The sequence below is a fragment of the Rhamphochromis sp. 'chilingali' genome, assembly GCF_963969265.1.
Source record: "Rhamphochromis sp. 'chilingali' genome assembly, chromosome: 2".
Taxonomy (NCBI): Eukaryota; Metazoa; Chordata; class Actinopteri; order Cichliformes; family Cichlidae; genus Rhamphochromis; species Rhamphochromis sp. 'chilingali'.
In genome coordinates, this window is record NC_137930.1 from 5,872,837 (window position 1) to 5,900,267 (window position 27,431).

Below are 27,431 nucleotides of genomic sequence, written 5' to 3' on the forward strand. Positions count from 1 at the left end.
GTTTTCCCAAATATAATTTTTGTGATTGTCAATAAATATAGTCCTGACTGAGCTATACTTAAGCACAAATTCAATGAACTTGCAGCTTACGCATGCATTGCCATAATATGCTCTTGTGTACTTTGCATTTGTAAAAATTCTTAAATGATAGAATAAGATACATTAATCCATGCAACATAGTACAACATTAAAATACTATTGTTTTAATGCATTCAGTGATTATAATGATAGAGTGTGTTATTGCAATAGATTCACAGTGACTTTTGCTGCATTGAGCGCTTTTACTTTTTACTGTTCTTCAAACACAAATGCATTAAAAACAATGTAAGGATTCATAATATTTGCCCCACTTTTTCTTTCATTAGTATAAAAAAACAAGTTTTTGAACATTGTTCTCTAATTTCTCAGATTTTTTTAACCAAACTAAGTTTGATCATGAGATATGGTGGAAAGGCTGATTTTTGTTTTTCTTGCCTTTTTGTATTTCGGTTACTTTGTACCGAAAAAGAAAGAAAGAACTTGCTTCACAGTGATTCATTAAGACTGGGCTCACAGTTAAAGATTACTAGTTAACTCAAGGACATATTTAATGCCAGCTAAAACTTTTATCACTGTTGTGTTTAACTTGAATAAATTAATGAATTAGATGCCTTTTTGTGGAAATATTCATACACGAGTTCATTATTTTCTGAAAAGCATGTTTTTCTCTGAAGTGAGTAAAGTATTTTGTGCCCCTGTACAGAGCAGTGAAGGTCTTTGTTATATAATCTGATATGCCTGTCTCTCCTCCCCTCTGTCAGTGGTGTGATTTCAAGGCTCTGCTCCTCACTGTCTGAATACCACCTCTGTACTATATAGCGTCATGATGAAATCTGTCTTCCTATTGGTGCTTCGGGCCCCGTGTCACCTTTCACCTCAGTGGGAAGCCAAGCCCCTTTTGAGATTTGTGTGTAGAGTGAATGCGGCAAGGCTGTCACTGCCTTAACTGTGTGGACTCTGGTCTGTGGGAGGAGAGGGAGGCTCTGACTGACTAATTTGTCACGTTAAACATGGACGAGACCTTGGTGAGAAAAAAATGAGCTTTATTTCTCCTTTCAGTTATTGAATGTAAACTGTTTCTCTATCTTAACTGTTGTGCAAGTCGCTATGCGTGCTACAAACGGCTGAATGCAGCATGTTCACACTTTGATCTTTGTCCTGCAGGTGATCCCTGGATTGGTGGCTGTCTTTGTGTTGGTAGGAACAGTTTTCTACTTCCTGCTAGGTTCTTCAGGTGAGAAGACGAAGAAGCTGCCCGTCACTCTCCAAGATCCCACAGTGAAATATCCTCTCCCACTTATACGCAAAGAGGTGGGCTGCATACAAACTTACAGGCTTAACAAAATCCAGTGTGTGTTTAGACCTGCATCTATGTTTATGATAAATAAGCACGTACATTTTTAAATGACTGCAAAAAAAAAACAAGATTTGCATATTTGTAGTCACAAGATTTCTGTTCAGTAATCTTTGAAATTCACTCAAAGACCCTAAAAAAGAACAGTTCAGATTTAGTGTACCAAGAGCCCGTGTAAGTCCTTTCACACACCACATTTTAAACATTAAGGTCTGTTGAGTTGCATTGTGGGCAATGTAGGACTCATTCTTTCATCAAAAATTCCCATCATAAGAAAGTATTATTGGGGGTGCAGTGATAGATTTGCTGCTCTCACTGAGTTAGCTGTAACAGCTCTGTTTTTGTGCAGTGCACCGGTTTGCAGGCCTGGAACGGTCTTTATGTTTTAAATACCCTTAAGATGCAGTTACATAATAGGACAAATATCTGTTAATGTATTGCATAAACATAAAGCTTCAAACAGAAGCCATGGGAGATTTATTTAGCCAGCCCAGAAGGATAATATTATATGTATTTTCTCTTTTTATGGTACTGTGGCTGTGTCCTTGTGCAGGAAATCAGTCATGACACAAAGAAATTTCGGTTTGGCCTTCCATCTGCAAGTCACATCCTTGGGCTGCCAGTAGGTACTGTACCAGCTCTTTTCTTTCTCTCTTCTGATAAAATCCTAGTAGAAAAAGCAAGCATGCAGATTTTCTTATCTGAGCACTCAGCACTTTTAGCACTTCCTCATACTTATGCTGCGGTATAACCAGACAAAAAAACAAGAAGGCAAGCTCACTTGCCGATTACACCGGTTAAACATCAAAAATAAAAAATTATTGGACTTTGATTAGAATAGATAAGTATTAGCACTTGACAGTGATGCTCACGATTCCTTGCTGCAGCCGTAGAACTGCCCTCATTTCCTGTATCAACATTTTCCCCACCGTCCTGTTTCACTTTAACCCAACACTACACCAAACCTGCCACTTCTCTTCCCCGTCTCTGTCCACTGTGCAGGCCAGCACGTGTACTTGTCAGCAAAGGTGAACGGCGTTCTGGCGGTTAGAGCCTACACTCCAGTCTCCAGTGATGAGCACCAAGGATATGTTGACCTCGTGGTTAAGGTGGTTAACCTTAACATGTTCACATTTGATCTGTAGAGCAATTATTAAGAAATTTGGTAAAGATCTGAGTGTCTGTATTGCATCCTGAGCTACTATCGTCAGTGAGATTATCAGTTGGACAGTCAGTCATTGCTTAATAAACACTTTTATCACTTTTATTACACTATAAGCCATTTGTACAAAGCCCTAGAAACTGATGAAAGGCCATGAGTTTGTTTTTAATAGGCAACCAAGTCTGAAGCAATAATACCTTAAAAAAACTGAGCCTGTTGGAGCAGGAGCGTAAGTTCCAGGGGGGTTAGGGGGGTTATGACCCCTCCAATAATCAGACCCAACCAATATATAACCCCCCCCCCCCCCCCCCCCCCAATAAAATTGTGAATTATCTTGCATAAATAGGCTGTTGATTTTCTTTACTCATTTCAGTTATTACCAACAAAACAGTTGCATGTTTAATCATCTGGGAATTTACCCAGATTTATTTATTTAGACAGAGATCTTGACCCTCCCCAATGTCTAGCACAAAGTTACGTCGATGTTCTGGAGTAATTTTATATGTATATAAAATTACTGAGTGCTAAGCTAACAGCTAACACTAGAATATCATTCATACAGAAAACTGAAGCACAATGTTGTGAGATGCTTTGTACCGCACAGGTTTTATCATTTGTCACATAACTGTGATCGTGATGCTTTCTCCAAAAGCATAAATAAAATTTTGAATATTGGTTTTACATACTCTTTTTCTGTTTTCTGGATTATAGGGAAGCTTTTCCAGTAAGAGAAAAAGGCCATATCAATAGTAATATTAGACAATATGTCTAAAGTTTGACATTTGATTATTACCGGCTGAGTGGATCATTTGAGAGCCTGGAAGTCATTTTTATTGCACTGTTGTGGAAAATGAGACTGCATAAGAAGGTGAAAATAAAAATGTGATGTCCTTCTGTAAACTCCTCCAGGTCTACTACAAGAACACCCACCCGTCTTTCCCTGATGGAGGGAAGATGTCGCAGTACCTGGACGGCATGACCATTGGAGACACTATTGACTTCAGAGGGCCCAATGGACTCCTGGTGTATAAGGGCAATGGTGTGGTGATGGTGTTTTTTATGAAAAGAACCAAAAAAAGAAGTTTCTACATTAACCTGCTGACACCAGCAGGAGGCGCTGTGTGATCTGCTTTGGTTGAGACTTTGTGTCATCCACTCAGGTCAGTTTGCCATCAGACCAGATAAGAAGTCGGAGCCAAAGGTTCGGAAGTTTAAGCACGTGGGAATGATCGCTGGCGGAACAGGTCCATTTTCAGATCACTCTAATAACTTTAACTATACACGCACTTCATTCAGAGGAACATCACAGAGGACAAAAATCTGCAGAAGTGTTATTTACCTTAAAGTGATTCTAAGGCCTGCGTGTAATCACACTTTTCAAGTGCTTTACTGCATCATGTTATTATTTTAGTGTGTTTTAGACGACTGGGATGTAATACAGAGCGTTTGAAAAGAGCTGTTCTGCTCGTGTGGTCCTCAAATCTGTGACATGCTTTAACTTTTAGAAAGTTTTGATATTTGCTTTGCACTGCTGACACATTCAGTTCACTGGAAAAATGAGAAAAGTCTGTATTTCACCTCTGAGACTAACTCCAGTGTCTTTCACCCTCCCAGGTATCACTCCTATGCTGCAGTTAATTCGCAGTATCTCATCAGACTCCACTGACAACACCAAGTGCTCTCTCATATTCGCCAACCAGGTCAGCTGTGTGCGGGATATTGCGTTGTCTCAGTTGAATTCTATAACTGCATATAAAGGGAAAGTGTTGTGGTCAAACCGCTTTACTGGGTTTTACTTTATCTTAGACTGAGAAAGACATCTTACTGAGGGAGGAGCTGGAGGAGGTGAAGAAGAACCATCCTGAGAGACTTCAGCTGTGGTTCACACTGGACAAACCTCCACAGAGTAAGAGGAAATGTCTTCATCTATGGATCTAAAATTCACTCTGTGTAATGTTCACTCCAGAATAGAGTGGGAGGCTCAGTTTAAGCACTAATTCATAGTCTGAATGTGGAAAAAAGCAGCATTGAGACAAATGCTTCCACGATTACAATACACTTAATGCATATATAAAACAGTATATTCAATAAGATAAAGCTATATCACTACAGTTATTTCTTTTATCATTTATTTTTGCTGCAAAATGCAATTATCAAGCATACCAGCACTGTCGCTAAAACCTGCCAGACTATAAATGTTGCCAGACTAATATCAGCCTGAATCGGAGTTTCTGATAATACAGCAACTAACTGTGATAAATCAGCAAAAATCACATATCTGTTGGAGTCTGCATAGACAGAAAGTTCAATTTCATAGAAGTTCAATTTTAACCGTGCTATAGTAAATTAACCAGAATACAACCAGATTCAAATCCTGTTGATCTGTGCTCACTGACAAAGACTCAGACTGATGACAACTTATTGGTAATTTGTCTGCATTTATAACTAGACATCAACTATTTGCAAACCTTCAACAATCTCTGAGAAAATGATTGCAGTCAAAGTCAGACGGCGACTGTTTGCAGAAATGTTTCTTCCTATCAGGCAACTTGTGCAATCAAAAGCAGCTGTGGATGTGCAACATCCTTAAGGGGAACTATTTAGTCACCACAAGTTGCAATCGCTCACAGAATGTGAAATAATTCAGTACGACAAACGCAGGCAGCCGATGATATTTTTCAGTTGCAAAGAGGCTGCTGTCCTATTTTTCCTTGTGTGACTGAACCATTAACCATGAGCTCTCAGGTAGAAGGGGAAAGCTGGGTGTGTTCAAATACTGAATGTTTTTCAGTTGAGACAGTTCAAGTAATATATTGCAAATATCATAATCACCACACAGAATATTCCAATATTATTCTGTATGGATTGTTTTTCCCCACGCTTACCAACACTGGCTCTAAAACCTGCCATAAATGTTGCCACAAGATGGAGTCAAGTCGATATCAGTCTGCATATGAATGGGGTCAAGTTGGCAGCTTCAGTTCATCAGGTGCCTAGAAGCACAACTCTGACAAAATTCTCATGCTGCTCCGTCTGCAGAGACAACACTTCCTTTGTGTTGCAAATTCCCAGCCAGTGTTGTTTTTTACTCCCTCACTCGTGACTGCCATGTAGCAGTGCACCTGTGTGACTCACCTGTGATGTGTGAGTGCACGAGTTGTACAGAAGAAGTTCTGCAAAAAGAAAAGGAAGATGTTTGTAAATCCATAATGAGTTTCACCATTTGTTTTATGAATATATGTGAATATGGACCTTCTTATCTTCACCTAGTCTTTCATTTCATTTCTATTTATGTTACTCTGAAGATGTCTTTGTTGTCTTAGAAAACCAACAGGGAATGAAGATAAATCATTACTAGTATTTTTCCCTTTTTCTTGTGAAGTAAACCAGATATGAGTAATATTTTCTTGGCTTTAAAAATACGCCTGATATCAGGAAATAGCAAATGAAGAAGATGATGATGAGATGTCAGTCGCAGGTCTTTTGCCCACAACCAAGATGACAGACCTTGCCGACCGTACATACAATACACAAACATCACATTGGGGAGACAGGTCAGGCCAGGTAGTGAGGAAAAAAACATTGAAATGTGTAACACAAAAGGATAATACAGGAATGCAAAGATATCAACACACCATAGCACAATAAACACAGACAAGCAACATGGGAAAGAGTTCCAGTGTGTACATCTGATCTGGGACCGCTGCAATCTTTCGACTGCGCCTCCAACTGACCCGATGTCCACATCAGAGGGGAGGTAAGCGTTGGAGGTGGCGTTGGATCCGGAGCACTCAGGCTCACCCAAGCCCAAACTTCTCGTTGAGAAAGGGGTGTCAATTGCATTTAGGGACCAGTTGATCCAATCCATAATTCCTCTTTTAGGTTTTAGAGAACAGACTGAGATGCAGGTCGCATGAACAAGCTGACCCTGACCTTAACCCTAACCTTTTGGAGCCCCAGATGAAGCTTAAAATGCTTAGAGATGATAAAATTGCTGTGACCACAGCCTTACTCAGATTATCCATTAAGGAAAACCTTTATTGTTAAAAATGACCAATAGTGACTTCAAACTGATACTTGTAACCTTTCCAAACATATTGGCCAGACAGCATCCAAACATACATACAAATTAAGTCCTACAGTGGCTTTATAACTTTGTAACTACATTCAAGTTGATGCTGAGAAACATTTTCTGTGACTAATTTGATCATTTTACCACACAGGATATACGGCAGGCCTGTATGTGAGTATTAGAGACTCTCCAGGCTACATGCAGCAGGATAAATCTTGATACTCAGGCGTTTGGTTTCACTGCTGACACCAAACAAAGACGCCTCAGCTGAAGGAAAATCCCTGCGGGCTGAGGAGGGAGATACTTCCCACGAGGTGTTACAGTAGCTTAGCAAAACATTCCCGTTTTCTCTCGTATAATCCTTAAAGCCAGCTTGAATTAACAAGCATATTATTGTTACATAATCTCTGTTGTGGAGACCTTTTATTTTGTTGTGTCACGTCTTCATTAGCTCCCCTCAGAAAGGGGACACATCAGCCCTTGATCATTATTTATTTGAAGAGCTCTTCATTAGCAGTGCCATTATTTGCTGGCCTTTGATGGAGAGATGACTGTTGTTGAACAAGCATCTTCAGCAAATGGCTTCATTGACACTAAAATCTTCGTCTCACCAAAAACCGCAGCAGACAGTGTCATCTTTCTTTGAATGTCTCCTGTTTTATCTGTTAATGGAGGTTGTCTTTTAGTTCTGCCTGCCTTTCACCAAAAGGCCTCCCTTCCTTTCTCTGAGGCCTTGAGGACAGAGACAGATTCAAAATGAGAGAAAGAAGAAGTGTTTAATATTCAGCGTTTAGAGAAGGAGTAAAAAGCAGAATAAAAGACACGCTTCTATGTTGAATAAGCCATATATAGATCGGCTGTACTGTTTTTTCTTGTGGCTGTTTGGTACAATAAACCCTATGACATCATGCACGACTGAAACGCTTTCACATTTCAGTAAGCCTGTGCTAAAAACACGATCCGAATTGTGCACATACTGGTGAAAATTCAGCTTTGTGGTTCTTTGATCTTATTCTCCAGACTGGAGCTACAGCTCAGGATTTGTGACCTATGACATGATCAAGGATCACCTCCCCGCTGCATCCAACGATGTCCTCATCGTCCTCTGCGGCCCTGCGCCTATGATCCAGAATGCCTGTCTGCCAAATCTGGAAAAGCTGGGACACAGAACGGAAAACATCTTTACATACTAGTATCTCGTCGTTTAGCAGTCGCTGCAGATGTTCCTTCCATTCAAAATCACAAACGACTGTCATTTAAATGACCTGTTTGTAATTTTCTGTATTTCATTCAGGTTATGTGTGAGTTTTGATATCAGTGACACTACCACGTGTAAAAGATGCAAAATAAAGACGAAAAACAAGTGTTGATTTTGTGTATACATCATGCTGCATTAGTGTTTTTGTTATTCTTCACATTACCACTTAATTCCTCAAGTGCTGACTAATCAGTGAGCAAAGGTGAACAGAAAAGGTGCAGAACATAACATGCAGCTGAAGCAATATACAAACGTCTGCTTTTGTTAGAAATGTGAAAATTAAAATGTATTCACAGTTTATTCACATCACTTTTTAAATTTTTTTATTGCAAATGTATTTACCATATAAGTTTTTTAAAATCTGATTATTTTCTTCCAATAGATTGAACAGGAAACCATCCATCCATGCATTTTTCACATATCCAATCAAATATGCAAAAACTGTTGAATGAACTGATTCATAACTGAAATTGTTTAATGACAGACCTGACACTTATTTACATTTTCTATTTTGTTGCCACACGATGCATGATTCATAACCCTGTTATTTTGTTTATTGAGTGAATGTTGTAGGCATCCACACTTTCCTGTTTCTCTTTATTCTTTCTCTTTATTCTTCTTCTTGCCTTCGTATGTTTTTTCAAATTTTAGAATATTTCTGCTCTTTACAACTATATCTTTGGTTTGTATATTTTTTATACTTTTTAAAAAGGCTAGCCATCCTATCGAAAGCTGTTCAGTTCAACTTGGAGGAGGTGAAAGAATGTAGACAGAAGGTTAAAGAGTTGGAGAGAAGATATGAGCAGCTGACCAAAGACAACTACGATCTGAAGGAGTCGGTTCGGCTGTCTGTTCACTTTGCTGAGGTACTGCCGCGGGAGGATTTGGAAGAGAGGAAGCAGATGTGGCCTCAAATTGAACAAGCAAGCAAGACTGACCTTTTTCCGAGGTCCTCGTGGATACATTGAAGGACGGAGGATTGGCGACGCTAAATGAAAGGCTCAGACTGTTATACGGTGGATTATTATTAATGGGACAACAGAGCTCAGCTGAAAATGAGAGGTTACTAGTCACTGAGTGGGTGACAAGAGTTATGGGTTAAACTCATACCTCTTTATTTTTTTCCATTTCATTTTTTCTTTACTTGTTATGGTTCACTCACAAATTATATTTAGTTCATTAAACATTCAGGGTTTGAAGGACCTTGTTAAGAAAAAATGCACTCTTTTATTTTGCAAGGGGCAAAAATGTCACTCTTTATTTCTACAAGACACTCACTCTGTAGATGCTGATGTTACATTTTGGACTAATCGGTGGGGAGACCAGATTCTTTTCAGCCATGGATCTAATCCATCTGGAGGTGTGGCGATTTGTTTTAATAAATTCCCAGGGTAAATTATAACTTACAAAGCTGACAGAGAGGGCCACTGGTTAACTGTAGTGTTGAAATGCGAAGGTTTATTCCTTATTGTCACAAGGCTTTATGGACATAAATAATCAGGGTCAAAATAAAAGTCTATTGGAAAATTTAACAAATGTGATTTCAGAGTTAAAGTTATGTACCCCACAGATTATATTGTCGTTGGAGGCGATGGGAACGTGACACCAGATGAATGGATGGACAGATGGGCGCCTCGCTTAGGAAGGAGGCAGCAGAATAACATTATTGAGAACTTTGCTTGTGATAATAATTTCACAGACATTTGGAGATGTATGAATCCTGGACTTAAGAAATATTCGTGGTTTAAACCTAATGGAGAAAGCAGGTCAGGAATTGATTATTGGTTGGTGAGCGATGCCATTTTTTGGTGTACCTCACAATCTAAAATCTCTAAAGCCAAAACCAACAAGGAAGAAACTTAGTAGCAGGGGATATTAATATTGGGAATTCAATGCCAGCCTTTTAAATAGGGATGAATATCGTGATAAAATTAGACATATAATCAGAGATACTGAAAATAAGGAATCAATAGTGTGTATTATACAGAAATTGGAATTTGTTCAATTCAAGATCAAAGAATTTACTATAAAATTCTGCAAATAACTGAATATGGAAAAATGAGAATATGAAAGTAATTTACTTCGAGAAATAACTCAGTGCTGTAGTAAAGAAAAACCAAACAGAAAAACAGGGAAAACAACAGAAAAATAAATTGATGGAGTACCAGACTAAATTAGATGATCTTTACCTTGAGAAAGCCCAGGGTGCTTTCATAAGATGAAGAGCCAAATGGATTGAGGCGGGTGAAAAAAATTCATTGTATTTTAGTAAGCTGGAGAAATGTAGACAGCTGAGAAATTTAATTACAAGCCTGCTGATAAATGGGACTGAATGCAAAGATTTCATAGAGATTGAAAGAGAAGTCTTTACTTTCTATTCCGAGTTGTACTCCTCAGAATATTTGGCAGCTGTGTTTATTAAGGCTGTTGTTATTTTAACATGTTTTAACGCTTTGTATCTTGTTCTATTTAATCTCAACAAGCCCCTAAAAAGTCGGTGATCACTGTCAGTCTCTCTTGGTTATTATTACCACTATTCATTTTAAAGTTCAGTTTTACAATGTAACTACATGCAGCAGTATATTAATGACTAACCTGGTATTGTGGATGGATTCTCTCAGTTGTTCTCCTGACTGAGGTTTGGGCCGTTTACAGCACCCTGCAGTGCATTTGCATTTGTCCCTAACCATCAGGAACCCTCACATTAACTTATGGAGTGGAAAGGCAGGCATCACTGAAGTGTTTGAAGGCCACCATGGTCCGGTTACTGGACTGAGCTGCCACAGTGCTGGAGGACCTGTTGATTTCTCTCACCTCTTCATCTCGTCCTCGTTTGACTGAACCGTCAAACTCTGGAGCACTAAGAGTACCCGTCCACTATACTCTTTTGAGGACAGTTGTGACTACGTCTACGATGTGATGTGGTCTCCAACACACCCTGCCCTGTTTGCTTGTGTGGACTTAGCTGGACGTCTGGACTTGTGGAACCTCAACAATGATACCGAAGTTCCAACTGCTAGTGTGTATGTGGATGGGGCTCCGGCACTGAACCGTGTCAGATGGTCTCACACTGGAAAGGAGATTGCCACTGGGGACTCAGAGGGACAGGTTCAGGTCTATGATGTTGGCGAGCAAATCTGTGTTCCCAAAGCGGATGAGTGGACCCGCTTCGTCAGGACGCTGGCTGAGATCAATGAAAACAGAGATGAAGCTGAGGAACTGGCCAATGCATGATGTTGCAAACCCCACCCACCCTCACACACAACCACTCATACAATTCTCTCCAGTCCGCTACACCTATAGTACATTACACAGTACTGCCAGAGGAGCTGCGCTCGCCTCTCTCTGGTTGCCAGCTTCTCCACATTCTACATTTGGCCTGAGGAGATGTGCAGAGCTAGAATGGATAGAAGTGGCAGCTTTAGATGTGTTTTTGAATGTCTCTTTCGAGTTTTAGAGTACATTTGTAGGAGCAATGAATGTCAGGTGTAGTAGTAGCACAAAAACCAGAGTAAGTTGTTGAAAGCTTAGAGGAATAGAGGAAAGTGATTTTCAGCGTAGATGTGGCTGTCCACTCTGAACTTCTAGCTTTGATAACATCCTCAGGGCTCCAGAAACTGCTCTTCTCCTGAGGCCTCAGACTTGGCTCTTTTTTTAAATATGCAAACCTTTGTACTTGCACCTTTTTATTACCACTTGAGTGTTTTTACATGTTTTCCCAGACACGCTTGTGCACAGCTGGCAAATTTTGAAAAGACTGAAAACACCCTTTTATTCTGAGAAGCACTAAAACAGCTAATGCAATCACACACATAGATACCTGGCCTGTGCAGAGGCGTGTCATCTTACATTTTAACCACTACAATATTTAATATTTATCACGGTGGTTGTACTTATTTAAATATTGTGTGTATTATTTTAAAGACGCTGCTTTGTACTAAAAGTTTGAATTGTACAATCTTGAAATTAGCACTACAAGCTTCTTAATAAGCAAAAATATGTTACTCTACTTGGCTTGAATTTATTGACACTAGTACAGTGAAAAGGGGATGTGTTTTTCCTGTACCAAAGGTTAATGTTATTGGAAACAGTTCCCTGACACATCCTCTTTAAGAGGAGCCAGATAAACTAAATTAAGTTTTAGATGAAGGCATGAAGCAAAAGTTGGAAACTAACTTAACCACAAAATGGGAGTCCTTTATTTCACTTTTTGTCCATCCTGTTTTTCATTCCTTCCATGATTGATGGATTCAACATCCTGCCTCACAAAGTTAACATTTAAAACAAAGAACAAAGCTTAAAGCACACTGAAGCAACCACACCTGATGTAAAATAAGACAAGTGCTCTGCTTACACTACTTGTACTGTATTCTTCTCCATTTCTGTTCCTGATACAATGGATGGTTGCACTTTCCCATTGGAATAAAATTTGAGACATACTGGTAAAATTAAAAACAAAAAAAACATATGGAGTGGAAAAAGGTTAGCGTTCAGCTTTCACCTTCACTGTTTATATTATGCAAACAGAGCTGCGCTGCTACACAATAACAATACAAATAAATAAATAAATAAATAAATAAATAAATAAATAAATAACAGTACCCCACCAGCTACAACAGTAAAGGGATTTGTGAAATGAACGCAGCACAGGTCAGCCACATATATTGGCCTGACGGTACTTGTGTACTTTTGCTCAAGTAGAACTTGAACTTTTACCTGTAAATGAGATGCAATAATATAAGTTTCTGATGTAGTAAATCTGAAGACTTCCTTTACCCCTGACAATAACTAATCCTGGTGCTGTTATCTGCAGTATTTTGCAAAGTTGGTTAAAAAACAAGAACAACAACAAAGGAGTGGTTAATTAGTGTTAAGATCTTTTTTTTTATCAGTAATGTGGAGTATTTATGTCTGTAGGGGGCGTTCACAATATGTATACCCCCAAAATTTCCAACTTCCCGTGAAGGCGTCACTGGCCATCACCAGTGGGCGTGTTGTCTTCACCAACATGTCGGAGTAGGAGTTTCTATCAAAACTTTGCACTTAAAATTTAGTGACTGTACACGTTTACTTGGTGCCAGCTGCTGGAGTATGGCGTGTTACCGGAACGTAGATGTAGTCGAGCCGTTTCCGAGTGGTTTAATTAGCCGATTTGTAATTTTACTAGTATTTCAAAGTACAAGCTTCCCGGTTTGTGACTCTGAAGGAATCAGTCCAGAGAGGTGTCTGATATGGGGTCCGGGGCTAAACCCGGACACCGTGTTACCAGTCCGCTACTTCTTTATTCAGGCAGTGAATTCAAAAGGAGAAAACCTGACTCTGTCTCCAGGTAAATGACCACCAACGCGACATTATTAGCTCACTAAAGTCCTGTTGCAGTATTTTTAAGCTAACCTTAAACTGTTTTTGCAGCATTCTTTTGTTATTACAACCCGGTGGCTAGCAAGCTACGTTTAAAGTTTTTGGGGGGCTAATGTTAACGAAAACGTGCACGAGCGGCCGAATATGCATAACTGTTACTTGCGTTAGCACTCAAACTGTTCATTGAAATGCTTTTTGAATGTGGTGCTCAGGAAAAGACACGTTTAAAGTGAAGATCGGCTCACTGGATAAGAATGAGTACCTCCGTATCCACGTCCCTCCACCTCTGGACAGAGGAGACGGCTCCTTCCTGTTGAGGTATCGGCTCTACAGCACTGCTCACAAGGGTCTGAAGATCCAGGTCTCTTACAGAGATGCTGCTGTGGCTAGCTCACCCTACACCATCCAAGGTTAGTCAGAAAACCTGTTGCATCACCTTCTGTCCTCAGACCCTTTATACGAAGGTGAAAAATCAATTTAATGGTGAGAAATCGGGATAAAAATGACGAATTGCTTTTACATGCAAAGTTTATCTCCAGAGTGCATTGCTCTTAATTATGATGCCAGTGTTTTGCACAAAAAATAAAGTCAGGATTGATAACAGAGCCAAGAGTGGCCACAAACTAAAGTCTCACCACTCCATGGGTAACCCACACAATGAATGATGAAGATAGATATGAAAGGGACCTCAAAATACTCATCCTAGAACTGCAGCATTTATACTTAAACTCTTCCATCACGAGTCACACTGTCCACTTCATGTTGTACTACTGGAAGACTGATGTTTACTGAAGCACAGGAAGGAGTAAAGACTTAAGAGCAGAGTGACTGTCAGAGCTATTAAAATTATTTTAAAAAGAATGCAGTAAATGTTACATAGACTGGTTCATGCAATTACTTTTCTCTACACGTAAGTGCTTTTTATTTAACACTCACACTGCGATGAACACGCTGGAGAGCAGCTTTGGGTTTGGTATGTTGCCCAATTATACTTTGACATGCAGACTCAAGTAACCAGATGTTTCACCACCAACCTTAGATAACCTGCTCCACCTCCTCATTACAGCCAGCTCATATGTATAGAGCAGAAGAACACTAACTATAGCATTGGCATAAAGAAGTGTTGTCTTTGTGCTGCTTTGTAGTCACATTTGGGGGTGAGTGCACATACATACGCTAGATTTAACACAGCTTTACATCCAGTAACTTGTGTTTTTTGGGATTTATCAACATTGACTGACTTCATCGACTGTTCCAGATATTTTGGGGTTTGTTTTTTTCAGTAAGTTGACAGTGACTCCTCATCTTCCACATTGCATTTATACGTGTATCTAACCCTGATGGCTCATTCCCATGCTCAGGTCCAGTGCATCATGAATACTGTGACTGTCCTGAGCCCGATGCCTCCGTCTGGCAGAGCGTCATGCAGTGTCCTGCCGATGACCGACAGATTCTAGCTGACTTTAAGTCTTTTCCCACCATCGACCTGCAGCATCTCAGGCAGGAAGTGCCTCACAGATTCTCCAACAGAGGAGGGCTCATTCACTACGCCATCATCAACAACCACGTGTACCGGCGCACGCTGGGAAAATACACCGACTTCAAGATGTTCTCTGATGAAATTTTGCTATCATTGACGAGGAAGGTAGAGTTGTTCTGCTGTTTTTTCCATGCTGTGCTGTTGCATATATATATATAAAGTCTTTACAGTCACACAGCGATGTTCTGTTGCAGGTGAGGGTGCCTGATGTGGAGTTTTACATCAATGTGGGTGACTGGCCGCTAGAGACAAAGACGTCGGCTGCTGTTCCGATCTTATCGTGGTGTGGCTCCACAGACACACGGGATATCGTCCTCCCTACCTATGAGGTCACACACTCCACCCTGGAGACACTGAGAGGGGTCACTAATGACCTCCTATCTGTCCAAGGGAATACAGGTAACTTTGATACTCCTGAGCAAAACAGCCCTCAGTTTATGTTATCATCATTCGTATATTTCTGTCTGTGCTACAAGTTGTTAAAACTTCTTATTGAGTATCTGAGTTTGAAGGAAATTGCACTTAAACTGCAACTGGCAGGAGTAAATTATGTTGGGATGTACTTCTACACAGAGGTGTACTTTTTATTGATTTATTGCTTTTAATACTGTGCAGCAGTTTAAGACCTTTTATTGCTTTGAACTTGCCAGCGTTCAGCAAAAATAAAATAAAAAAGAAAGAAAGTGCTGCCTCTGCTGTATTTTCCCAAAATGTTCTCAAGAGCCATAAAGCACTACCTTTTTTAAAAAATCTACAGTGTGCAAGGTTTCCTGAACTACATAATCCAACTTAGTGGGCTGTTCTTCTTCAGGCAGTATAGAGGTTGAACTTGTTGTAGAAGCTGTATGTTTAGCTGCAGCTAGTTTAACGAAGATCCAAAAGATCCCAACCAAAGAATCCATCTGTGAGGGTGATGTCACGTTATGAAGGCAGTTTCTCCTTTGGTTTGTTTTTGTAACTGTCCACCAGAGGGCACCACAGTCCATAGACTCTATACCAGGGGAAGGCAACTGCAGACCTCGAGTGCAGGTGTCCTTCAGGTTTTAGATATCACCCTGAGTCAACACAGCTGAATCAAAAGTCATTACCAGGACTTTGGAGAACTTCAAGACATGTTGAGGAGGTCTTTTAGCAATTTGAATCTGCAGTATTGGATCAAGGACACGTCTAAAACCTGCAGGACACTTGGCACTTGAGGCCTGGAGTTGCCTACCCCTGCTCTATACACTATATGAACAAAACCTACACATTACACCTACAGGAGCTGCTGAGCCATGTCATCAACCTCCCAGAGCACACTTTCTGTTTTGATGTTGATTCCAGAGGCGGTTTGGGACTGTGGAGTTTTTGAGTTTGCAACACTTGTTTGTAAAAATATCATAAGCCTGTTGCAGTGGGACTGAAAACAGATGAATTCAAAGATTAAGAGGTGTGAGCCAATACGTTTGTCCATGTGATGAATGATAGATATAAGATGGCACTTCTTTCTGCGCACAACATTCCCAATGTCGGCCGACATGTTAGATTTTTGGAGTCAGAAGCAGTTTTCATCTAAAGTCACTGTTTTTTCTAAATTACACATTCTGCTGTTGTTTGTTAACATTTTAAAGATAGAAATGACAAGGAAGTGGTTTTTTTAATGGATTTCATACATATATTGACTCAGATGTAACTTTCAGGAAATCTGAGTATATATATATGTATGTATATATATATATATATATATATATATATATATATATATATATATATATATATATATATATATATATATATATATATATATATATATATATATATATATATATATAAAAAAACACCCAGCACGCCCCTGCAGGCAGTTTATCCTTCAAGCTCGGGTCCTCTACCAGAGGCCTGGGAGCTTGAGGGTCCTGCGCAGTATCTTAGCTGTTCCCAGGACTGCGCTCTTCTGGACAGAGATCTCCGATGTTATTCCCAGGATCTGCTGGAGCCACTCGCCTAGCTTGGGAGTCACCGCACCTAGTGCTCCGATTACCACGGGGACCACCGTTACCTTCACCCTCCACATCCTCTCGAGCTCTTCTCTGAGCCCTTGGTATTTCTCCAGCTTCTCGTGTTCCTTCTTCCTGATATTGCTGTCATTCGGAACCGCTACATCGATCACTACGGCCGTCTTCTTCTGTTTGTCTACCACCACTATGTCCGGTTGGTTAGCCACCACCATTTTGTCCGTCTGTATCTGGAAGTCCCACAGGATCTTAGCTCGGTCATTCTCCACCACCCTTGGGGGCATCTCCCATTTTGACCTCGGGACTTCCAGGTTATACTCGGCACAGATGTTCCTGTACACTATGCCGGCCACTTGGTTATGGCGTTCCATGTATGCCTTGCCTGCTAGCATCTTGCACCCTGCTGTTATGTGCTGGATTGTCTCTGGGGCATCTTTACACAGCCTGCACCTGGGGTCTTGCCTGGTGTGATAGACCCCAGCCTCTATGGATCTTGTGCTCAGAGCTTGTTCTTGTGCTGCCATGATTAGTGCCTCTGTGCTGTCTTTCAGTCCAGCTTTGTCCAGCCACTGGTAGGATTTCTGGATAACAGCCACCTCCTCTATCTGCCGGTGGTACATACCGTGCAGGGGCCTGTTCTTCCATGATGGTTCCTCGTCTCCCTCCTCTTTCTTGGGTTTCTGCTGCCTGAGGTATTCATTGAGCACTCGGTCAGTTGGGGCCATCTTCCCAATGTATTCTTGGATGTTCGTTGTCTCATCCTGGACTGTGGTGCTGACACTCACCAGTCCCCGGCCCCCTTCCTTCCGCTTAGCGTACAGCCTCAGGGTGCTGGACTTGGGGTGAAACCCTCCATGCATGGTAAGGAGCTTTCTTGTCTTTATGTCAGTGGCTTCTATCTCCTCCTTTGGCCAGCCTATTACCCCAGCAGGGTACCTGATCACGGGCAGGGCGTACGTGTTGATGGCCCGGATCTTGTTCTTACCATTCAGCTGACTCCTCAGGACTTGCCTGACCCTCTGCAGGTACTTGGTGGTTGCAGCTTTTCTAGCGGCCTCTTCATGGTTCCCATTCGCCTGCGGGATCCCCAGGTACTTGTAACTGTCCTCTATGTCTGCAGTGTTGCCTTCTGGTAGTTCAATCCCCTCAGTTCTGACTACCTTCCCTCTCTTTGTTACCATCCGACTACACTTCTCCAGTCCGAATGACATTCCAATGTCATTGCTGTATAGCCTGGTAGTGTGGATCAGTGAATCGATGTCTCGTTCACTCTTGGCATACAGCTTGATGTCATCCATGTACAGGAGGTGGCTGACAACTGCTCCGTTCCGTAGTCGGTATCCGTAGCCAGTCTTGTTAATGATCTCACTGAGGGGGTTCAGGCCTATGCAGAACAGCAGTGGGGACAGAGCATCTCCTTGGTAGATCCCGCACTTGATGGTGACTTGTGCTATGGGCTTGGAGTTGGCCTCTAGTGTTGTACGCCACATCCCCATTGAGTTCCTGATGAAGGCTCTTAGGGTCCCATTGATCTTGTACAATTCTAAGCATTCCAGTATCCAGCTGTGGGGCATTGAGTCATAGGCCTTCTTGTAATCAATCCAGGCAGTGCACAGGTTGGTCAGTCTGGTCTTGCAGTCTCGGCTGACTGTTCTGTCTACCAGTAGCTGGTGTTTTGCGCCTCTGGTATTCTTGCCAATTCCTTTCTGTGTCCCGCTCATGTATTGACCCATGTGCCTGTTCATCTTAGCCGATATGATGCCTGACAGGAGCTTCCATGTAGTACTGAGGCAGGTTATTGGTCGGTAGTTGGAGGGGACCGGTCCCTTCTTGGGGTCCTTGGGGATCAGGACCGTCCGACCTTCGGTTAGCCATTCCGGGTGTCTCTCGTTAACTAGCAGCTGCTTCATTTGTGCTGCCAGACGCTCGTGGAGTGCAGTCAGCTTCTTTAGCCAGTAGGCGTGAACCATGTCGGGCCCTGGTGCTGTCCAACTCTTCATACTGGAGACCCTTTCTTGGATATCTGCCACTGTGATGGTTACTGGACCCTGTTCAGTGGCTAGCCCTCAGATCCACTAGCCACTGAGCATTGCCGTTATGGGTTGCGTCCTTCTCCCATATGCTCTTCCAGTATTGCTCGGTCTCCAGCCTTGGTGGTGCTGTTCTCTTATTGTTCCCTTGCCACTGAGAGTACACCTTTGCTGGTTCTGTGGAGAACAGCTGGTTTATTCTCCTGCCTTCTATCTCTCTGGTGTACCTCCTCAAGCGGCTGGCCAAGGCTGTGAGTCTTTGCTTGGCAGTTTCCAAGGCCTCAGGTATGGACAGCTTGCTGTATTTCTTATGCACCTTCTTTGTCGCACCTTTCTGCAACTCCGTTAGTTGGCTAACCTCCCTCCGTGCTACTTTGATCTTGCCCTCTAGCCTCGTTCTCCGTGGAGGGTACTGCCCATTGTCGCTGTTCAACTTGTAGCCAAGCATCTCACTGATCACTGCTGCCATATTGTAGATCAGCTTGTTAGTGTCGGTAATCGTGGTTGTAGGTATTGCCCATAGTGCTGCATTAACATCATCTAGCAGACCTTCTGAGGGTACTTCACGTAATCTTGGTAACCGACTATGGGGGATACAGGTTTCAAGCTTGGCCATGATCCTATTTTTCAGGTCAGTTCCTCTCGCACTCAACGATCCTTCTCCTATAGCACTTGGGGCTATGTACCCAATCTCGGGTGGGGGTGATGATATCTCCCCCCTGACCTGGCGTCCTGACTCCTCCTTGCCATAGCATTTGTGTTGTACCTCGTCAATCTCTAGCTGTGAGAGCAGTCTCTTCTTTCGAATGTTGGAACACTGAGCTACTAGTTGTTTCGCCGTCATTGTGGATGTTGGATATCGAAGAATCCATAGGTCCCGCATCCTATTCATGTAGCCCCTTCCGCCGGGGTTACTTGCGTAGTAGCATTCCAACAACGCCCTGTTTTTGTGTCTTGCCCACCGATGCCTTCTTGTTCCAGTAGCCCACTTTTCGTCAGGGTGCCCTGGTTCCTCAACACCTGACGCGGACCTTGTTGATCCGGGCGACGTCCGAGCCGGCATGCCTTCATATTTATCTGTCTCGCTCATGTCTGCGGTAGGCTTGCTTAGCATAGGGGGTCTAGCCTTAGGACCCTTACTGGATACAGAATCTATCTATCTATCTATCTATCTATCTATCTATCTATCTATCTATCTATCTATCTATCTATCTATCTATCTATCTATCTATCTATCTATCTATCTATCTATCTATCTATCTATCTATCTATCTATCTATCTATCTATCTATCTATCTATCTATCTATCTATCTATCTATCTATCTATCTATCTATCTATCTATCTATCTATCTATCTATCTATCTATCTATCTATCTATCTATCTATCTATCTATCTATCTATCTATCTATCTATCTATCTATCTATCTATCTATCTATCTATCTATCTATCTATCTATCTATCTATCTATCTATCTATCTATCTATCTATCTATCTATCTATCTATCTATCTATCTATCTATCTATCTATCTATCTATCTATCTATCTATCTATCTATCTATCTATCTATCTATCTATCTATCTATCTATCTATCTATCTATCTATCTATCTATCTATCTATCTATCTATCTATCTATCTATCTATCTATCTATCTATCTATCTATCTATCTATCTATCTATCTATCTATCTATCTATCTATCTATCTATCTATCTATCTATCTATCTATCTATCTATCTATCTATCTATCTATCTATCTATCTATCTATCTATCTATCTATCTATCTATCTATCTATCTATCTATCTATCTATCTATCTATCTAGCTGTTTTCATTCAAATTCCGCTGTTTTCATTCAAATTCCGCTGTTTTCATTCAAATTCCGCTGTTTTCATTCAAATTCCGCTGTTTTCATTCAAATTCCGCTGTTTTCATTCAAATTCCGCTGTTTTCATTCAAATTCCGCTGTTTTCATTCAAATTCCGCTGTTTTCATTCAAATTCCGCTGTTTTCATTCAAATTCCGCTGTTTTCATTCAAATTCCGCTGTTTTCATTCAAATTCCGCTGTTTTCATTCAAATTCCGCTGTTTTCATTCAAATTCCGCTGTTTTCATTCAAATTCCGCTGTTTTCATTCAAATTCCGCTGTTTTCATTCAAATTCCGCTGTTTTCATTCAAATTCCGCTGTTTTCATTCAAATTCCGCTGTTTTCATTCAAATTCCGCTGTTTTCATTCAAATTCCGCTGTTTTCATTCAAATTCCGCTGTTTTCATTCAAATTCCGCTGTTTTCATTCAAATTCCGCTGTTTTCATTCAAATTCCGCTGTTTTCATTCAAATTCCGCTGTTTTCATTCAAATTCCGCTGTTTTCATTCAAATTCCGCTGTTTTCATTCAAATTCCGCTGTTTTCATTCAAATTCCGCTGTTTTCATTCAAATTCCGCTGTTTTCATTCAAATTCCGCTGTTTTCATTCAAATTCCGCTGTTTTCATTCAAATTCCGCTGTTTTCATTCAAATTCCGCTGTTTTCATTCAAATTCCGCTGTTTTCATTCAAATTCCGCTGTTTTCATTCAAATTCCGCTGTTTTCATTCAAATTCCGCTGTTTTCATTCAAATTCCGCTGTTTTCATTCAAATTCCGCTGTTTTCATTCAAATTCCGCTGTTTTCATTCAAATTCCGCTGTTTTCATTCAAATTCCGCTGTTTTCATTCAAATTCCGCTGTTTTCATTCAAATTCCGCTGTTTTCATTCAAATTCCGCTGTTTTCATTCAAATTCCGCTGTTTTCATTCAAATTCCGCTGTTTTCATTCAAATTCCGCTGTTTTCATTCAAATTCCGCTGTTTTCATTCAAATTCCGCTGTTTTCATTCAAATTCCGCTGTTTTCATTCAAATTCCGCTGTTTTCATTCAAATTCCGCTGTTTTCATTCAAATTCCGCTGTTTTCATTCAAATTCCGCTGTTTTCATTCAAATTCCGCTGTTTTCATTCAAATTCCGCTGTTTTCATTCAAATTCCGCTGTTTTCATTCAAATTCCGCTGTTTTCATTCAAATTCCGCTGTTTTCATTCAAATTCCGCTGTTTTCATTCAAATTCCGCTGTTTTCATTCAAATTCCGCTGTTTTCATTCAAATTCCGCTGTTTTCATTCAAATTCCGCTGTTTTCATTCAAATTCCGCTGTTTTCATTCAAATTCCGCTGTTTTCATTCAAATTCCGCTGTTTTCATTCAAATTCCGCTGTTTTCATTCAAATTCCGCTGTTTTCATTCAAATTCCGCTGTTTTCATTCAAATTCCGCTGTTTTCATTCAAATTCCGCTGTTTTCATTCAAATTCCGCTGTTTTCATTCAAATTCCGCTGTTTTCATTCAAATTCCGCTGTTTTCATTCAAATTCCGCTGTTTTCATTCAAATTCCGCTGTTTTCATTCAAATTCCGCTGTTTTCATTCAAATTCCGCTGTTTTCATTCAAATTCCGCTGTTTTCATTCAAATTCCGCTGTTTTCATTCAAATTCCGCTGTTTTCATTCAAATTCCGCTGTTTTCATTCAAATTCCGCTGTTTTCATTCAAATTCCGCTGTTTTCATTCAAATTCCGCTGTTTTCATTCAAATTCCGCTGTTTTCATTCAAATTCCGCTGTTTTCATTCAAATTCCGCTGTTTTCATTCAAATTCCGCTGTTTTCATTCAAATTCCGCTGTTTTCATTCAAATTCCGCTGTTTTCATTCAAATTCCGCTGTTTTCATTCAAATTCCGCTGTTTTCATTCAAATTCCGCTGTTTTCATTCAAATTCCGCTGTTTTCATTCAAATTCCGCTGTTTTCATTCAAATTCCGCTGTTTTCATTCAAATTCCGCTGTTTTCATTCAAATTCCGCTGTTTTCATTCAAATTCCGCTGTTTTCATTCAAATTCCGCTGTTTTCATTCAAATTCCGCTGTTTTCATTCAAATTCCGCTGTTTTCATTCAAATTCCGCTGTTTTCATTCAAATTCCGCTGTTTTCATTCAAATTCCGCTGTTTTCATTCAAATTCCGCTGTTTTCATTCAAATTCCGCTGTTTTCATTCAAATTCCGCTGTTTTCATTCAAATTCCGCTGTTTTCATTCAAATTCCGCTGTTTTCATTCAAATTCCGCTGTTTTCATTCAAATTCCGCTGTTTTCATTCAAATTCCGCTGTTTTCATTCAAATTCCGCTGTTTTCATTCAAATTCCGCTGTTTTCATTCAAATTCCGCTGTTTTCATTCAAATTCCGCTGTTTTCATTCAAATTCCGCTGTTTTCATTCAAATTCCGCTGTTTTCATTCAAATTCCGCTGTTTTCATTCAAATTCCGCTGTTTTCATTCAAATTCCGCTGTTTTCATTCAAATTCCGCTGTTTTCATTCAAATTCCGCTGTTTTCATTCAAATTCCGCTGTTTTCATTCAAATTCCGCTGTTTTCATTCAAATTCCGCTGTTTTCATTCAAATTCCGCTGTTTTCATTCAAATTCCGCTGTTTTCATTCAAATTCCGCTGTTTTCATTCAAATTCCGCTGTTTTCATTCAAATTCCGCTGTTTTCATTCAAATTCCGCTGTTTTCATTCAAATTCCGCTGTTTTCATTCAAATTCCGCTGTTTTCATTCAAATTCCGCTGTTTTCATTCAAATTCCGCTGTTTTCATTCAAATTCCGCTGTTTTCATTCAAATTCCGCTGTTTTCATTCAAATTCCGCTGTTTTCATTCAAATTCCGCTGTTTTCATTCAAATTCCGCTGTTTTCATTCAAATTCCGCTGTTTTCATTCAAATTCCGCTGTTTTCATTCAAATTCCGCTGTTTTCATTCAAATTCCGCTGTTTTCATTCAAATTCCGCTGTTTTCATTCAAATTCCGCTGTTTTCATTCAAATTCCGCTGTTTTCATTCAAATTCCGCTGTTTTCATTCAAATTCCGCTGTTTTCATTCAAATTCCGCTGTTTTCATTCAAATTCCGCTGTTTTCATTCAAATTCCGCTGTTTTCATTCAAATTCCGCTGTTTTCATTCAAATTCCGCTGTTTTCATTCAAATTCCGCTGTTTTCATTCAAATTCCGCTGTTTTCATTCAAATTCCGCTGTTTTCATTCAAATTCCGCTGTTTTCATTCAAATTCCGCTGTTTTCATTCAAATTCCGCTGTTTTCATTCAAATTCCGCTGTTTTCATTCAAATTCCGCTGTTTTCATTCAAATTCCGCTGTTTTCATTCAAATTCCGCTGTTTTCATTCAAATTCCGCTGTTTTCATTCAAATTCCGCTGTTTTCATTCAAATTCCGCTGTTTTCATTCAAATTCCGCTGTTTTCATTCAAATTCCGCTGTTTTCATTCAAATTCCGCTGTTTTCATTCAAATTCCGCTGTTTTCATTCAAATTCCGCTGTTTTCATTCAAATTCCGCTGTTTTCATTCAAATTCCGCTGTTTTCATTCAAATTCCGCTGTTTTCATTCAAATTCCGCTGTTTTCATTCAAATTCCGCTGTTTTCATTCAAATTCCGCTGTTTTCATTCAAATTCCGCTGTTTTCATTCAAATTCCGCTGTTTTCATTCAAATTCCGCTGTTTTCATTCAAATTCCGCTGTTTTCATTCAAATTCCGCTGTTTTCATTCAAATTCCGCTGTTTTCATTCAAATTCCGCTGTTTTCATTCAAATTCCGCTGTTTTCATTCAAATTCCGCTGTTTTCATTCAAATTCCGCTGTTTTCATTCAAATTCCGCTGTTTTCATTCAAATTCCGCTGTTTTCATTCAAATTCCGCTGTTTTCATTCAAATTCCGCTGTTTTCATTCAAATTCCGCTGTTTTCATTCAAATTCCGCTGTTTTCATTCAAATTCCGCTGTTTTCATTCAAATTCCGCTGTTTTCATTCAAATTCCGCTGTTTTCATTCAAATTCCGCTGTTTTCATTCAAATTCCGCTGTTTTCATTCAAATTCCGCTGTTTTCATTCAAATTCCGCTGTTTTCATTCAAATTCCGCTGTTTTCATTCAAATTCCGCTGTTTTCATTCAAATTCCGCTGTTTTCATTCAAATTCCGCTGTTTTCATTCAAATTCCGCTGTTTTCATTCAAATTCCGCTGTTTTCATTCAAATTCCGCTGTTTTCATTCAAATTCCGCTGTTTGTTTTAACCTGATTTCACAGTTTCATAGCCAATGATAAATCTAAAGTAATGAAATCACAGCTTAACTATTATTTCAAAATACGGTGTCAAATCTCCACCCCACCAGGAGACAACAATGAGCGTCTTAATTTCTAATAGCTCAGAGTCACTCCCAACATAAGGAAATCTATTTTTAGAATAACAAGGGGGGAGGGGAGGAATCAGAGATTCTTCTCCCAGTTATTGAATAATTTACAGACCTTGCCAGTGTACTCATTAAAGCCTCCACGGTAGGCAGACAACGAGGGGGTGGGTGGGATGGAGGGAGAGTGCTGTCAAATGGAGAGGGAGAGAAAAAGAAGGATTGGCTATTTGGTAAGACGGCTTAGAGGAGAGGCGAGGAGAGAGAGCACGGGAGATGTTGGAGACAAAAGAAGAAAGAGAAGGAGTACAGAAAATACTGGCATATCAAGGGAGATGGAAGGGGAAAAAACACTTCCTGTCAGTGTGATGATTAAAAGATTTATGGGAGTTGAAAGGGAGGGGGTTGACTCTTCCCACAGCCACTCTTCCTTTTGTCTTCTTTGAACTTGGGATGTGTCGACAGGCTAAGGGAGTTTGGTTAAACCCGACTGATCGCACATATGAGGTGCCGCTTGGTCTTTGAATTAGCAGGTCCGGGAACAGACTCGGAGGGAGGACAGAGAAAGGCAAAATGAAGGAGGTGTGGTGGCATGAGAAATTGGAAGTGTGGTTAAGGGAATCTGTGGAAAGCAGGTCAGATAGATAGATAGATAGATAGATAGATAGATAGATAGATAGATAGATGAGAAGCAGTCAACACCTTTAGGAGAAATATGGTTATGATCTGTGAATTTGTATGTAAATGTAGACAATTCTTCCCACTCAGTAATATATACTTCCATCAGGGCCTCCGTGGGTGAATAAAACTGAGCGGGCGTTTTTCCGGGGTCGGGACAGTCGAGAGGAGCGTCTTCAGCTTGTATCACTGTCCAAAAAAAACCCAGAGCTCCTTGATGCCGGCATCACTGCGTGGTTCTTCTTTAGAGACCAGGAGAAACACGTTGGCAAAGCATCACTTGTTGGATTCTTTGACTTCTTTAAGGTAAGGAAGCGTAAAATAGTCTTCTCTTTAATAAATATAATTATAAATATATACATCCATACGTTACTCACTTCACTACAATGATTTAGTTTAGCTCCTTGATGCCTCGTCTTTATGAATAGATTTAATACATCCATAACGTGTGTATGCAACTCGTGCCACCTTGTCTTCATCTTGCAGTACAAATATCAGGTGAACATTGATGGAACAGTGGCAGCGTACCGGTTTCCTTACCTGATGCTCGGGAACAGTCTGGTTCTGAAACAAGACTCTCAGTACTATGAACATTTCTACAGCCACCTGAAGGCAGGAACACATTACATTCCTGTGAAGAGAAACCTGTCGGACCTTCTGGAGAAGATCAGATGGGCTAAAGAGAACGACGCTGAAGCACAAGAGATCGCCAGAGCGGGCCAGGCAGCAGCCAGAGAGCTGCTGCAGCCCAGCAGGCTGTACTGTTACTACTACAAAGTGCTGCACATGTATTCAGAGCGACAGACGGGACAGCCGACACAACACGCAGACATGGAGCTGGTGCCTCAGCTGGATGACCACACTGCTGCCTGCAAATGTGAGCGTAAAAGCTACAAAGAAGAAACGGACGTGAAGGATGAACTATGACGGGCTCCGGCTTTAGTCTTTAAGCACTCGAGTCTCTTTTTCTGTGTGAAAACATTCCTGATATCTAAAGAGTGAAGATGATAACGTAATGTTCCTGATTCCTAAGGGCATATGAATGTTCAGCATTCCACTTTAATTTTGGACAGTAGAGGGATTTTATGATAAAACCATAGCTGTCAGAAATTTTGAGATCGAGCTCAAAAACAATCTGTGATCATGTGAGCATTAATGTTTTAAAATGTGTTTTATGTTGTTGTTGTGGGAGTTTTTTTTTTTATACCTGTTTAGTAATGGAGGAACTTGGATGAGTGTAAATGTACCTTTAAATTGGATACTTGTGTGCTTTATCTAAACTAAAAACTTTGTCTTAAAATATTTAACAAGTGCAGATTTTTTTATATTGTTGTGCATACAGCTTTCACTGCAGTTTCGAGTAGTTATTACTCTGTTGAATCACTAAGCTACATTAGTAATTGAGTGGGCAGCGTGGTGGTGCGGTGGTTAACACCATCGCCACACAGTGAGGAGGTCTGGGTTTGAATCTACCGGCCAGCTAAGGCCCTGTGATTCTCTCTGGGTGCTCCAGCTTGTTCCCATAGTCCAAAGACCTGCATGTTATGATAATTGGTGATTCTTAATTGGCTGTAGTTGTGACTGGTTGGCTGCCTCTCACCCTGTGACCACTGGAATGGGCTCCAGCTGCACTGCAACCCATAACTGGATGAGGGGAAGAGAATAAATGGA

The 27,431-nt window shown here is 40.4% G+C and overlaps 2 protein-coding genes across 2 annotated transcripts; both read left to right on the forward strand.

The window, feature by feature from the left end:
• Positions 1-957: 957 nt before the first annotated feature.
• Positions 958-8,096, forward strand: cyb5r2 (cytochrome b5 reductase 2). Its single transcript, XM_080875209.1, has 9 exons — positions 958-1,064; positions 1,204-1,350; positions 1,947-2,019; positions 2,396-2,502; positions 3,465-3,594; positions 3,716-3,799; positions 4,170-4,255; positions 4,362-4,461; positions 7,648-8,096. Exons 1-9 carry the CDS (start codon positions 1,050-1,052, stop codon positions 7,818-7,820), a joined length of 915 nt encoding a protein of 304 aa, XP_080731335.1. The 5' UTR covers positions 958-1,049; the 3' UTR covers positions 7,821-8,096.
• A 4,761-nt stretch (positions 8,097-12,857) lies between these two features.
• Positions 12,858-27,062, forward strand: poglut3 (protein O-glucosyltransferase 3). Its single transcript, XM_080875137.1, has 6 exons — positions 12,858-13,214; positions 13,459-13,656; positions 14,608-14,891; positions 14,981-15,185; positions 25,870-26,066; positions 26,247-27,062. The coding sequence occupies exons 1-6, from the start codon at positions 12,977-12,979 to the stop codon at positions 26,685-26,687; spliced, it is 1,563 nt and encodes a 520-aa protein (XP_080731263.1). The 5' UTR covers positions 12,858-12,976; the 3' UTR covers positions 26,688-27,062.
• The last annotated feature ends 369 nt before the right edge of the window (positions 27,063-27,431 follow it).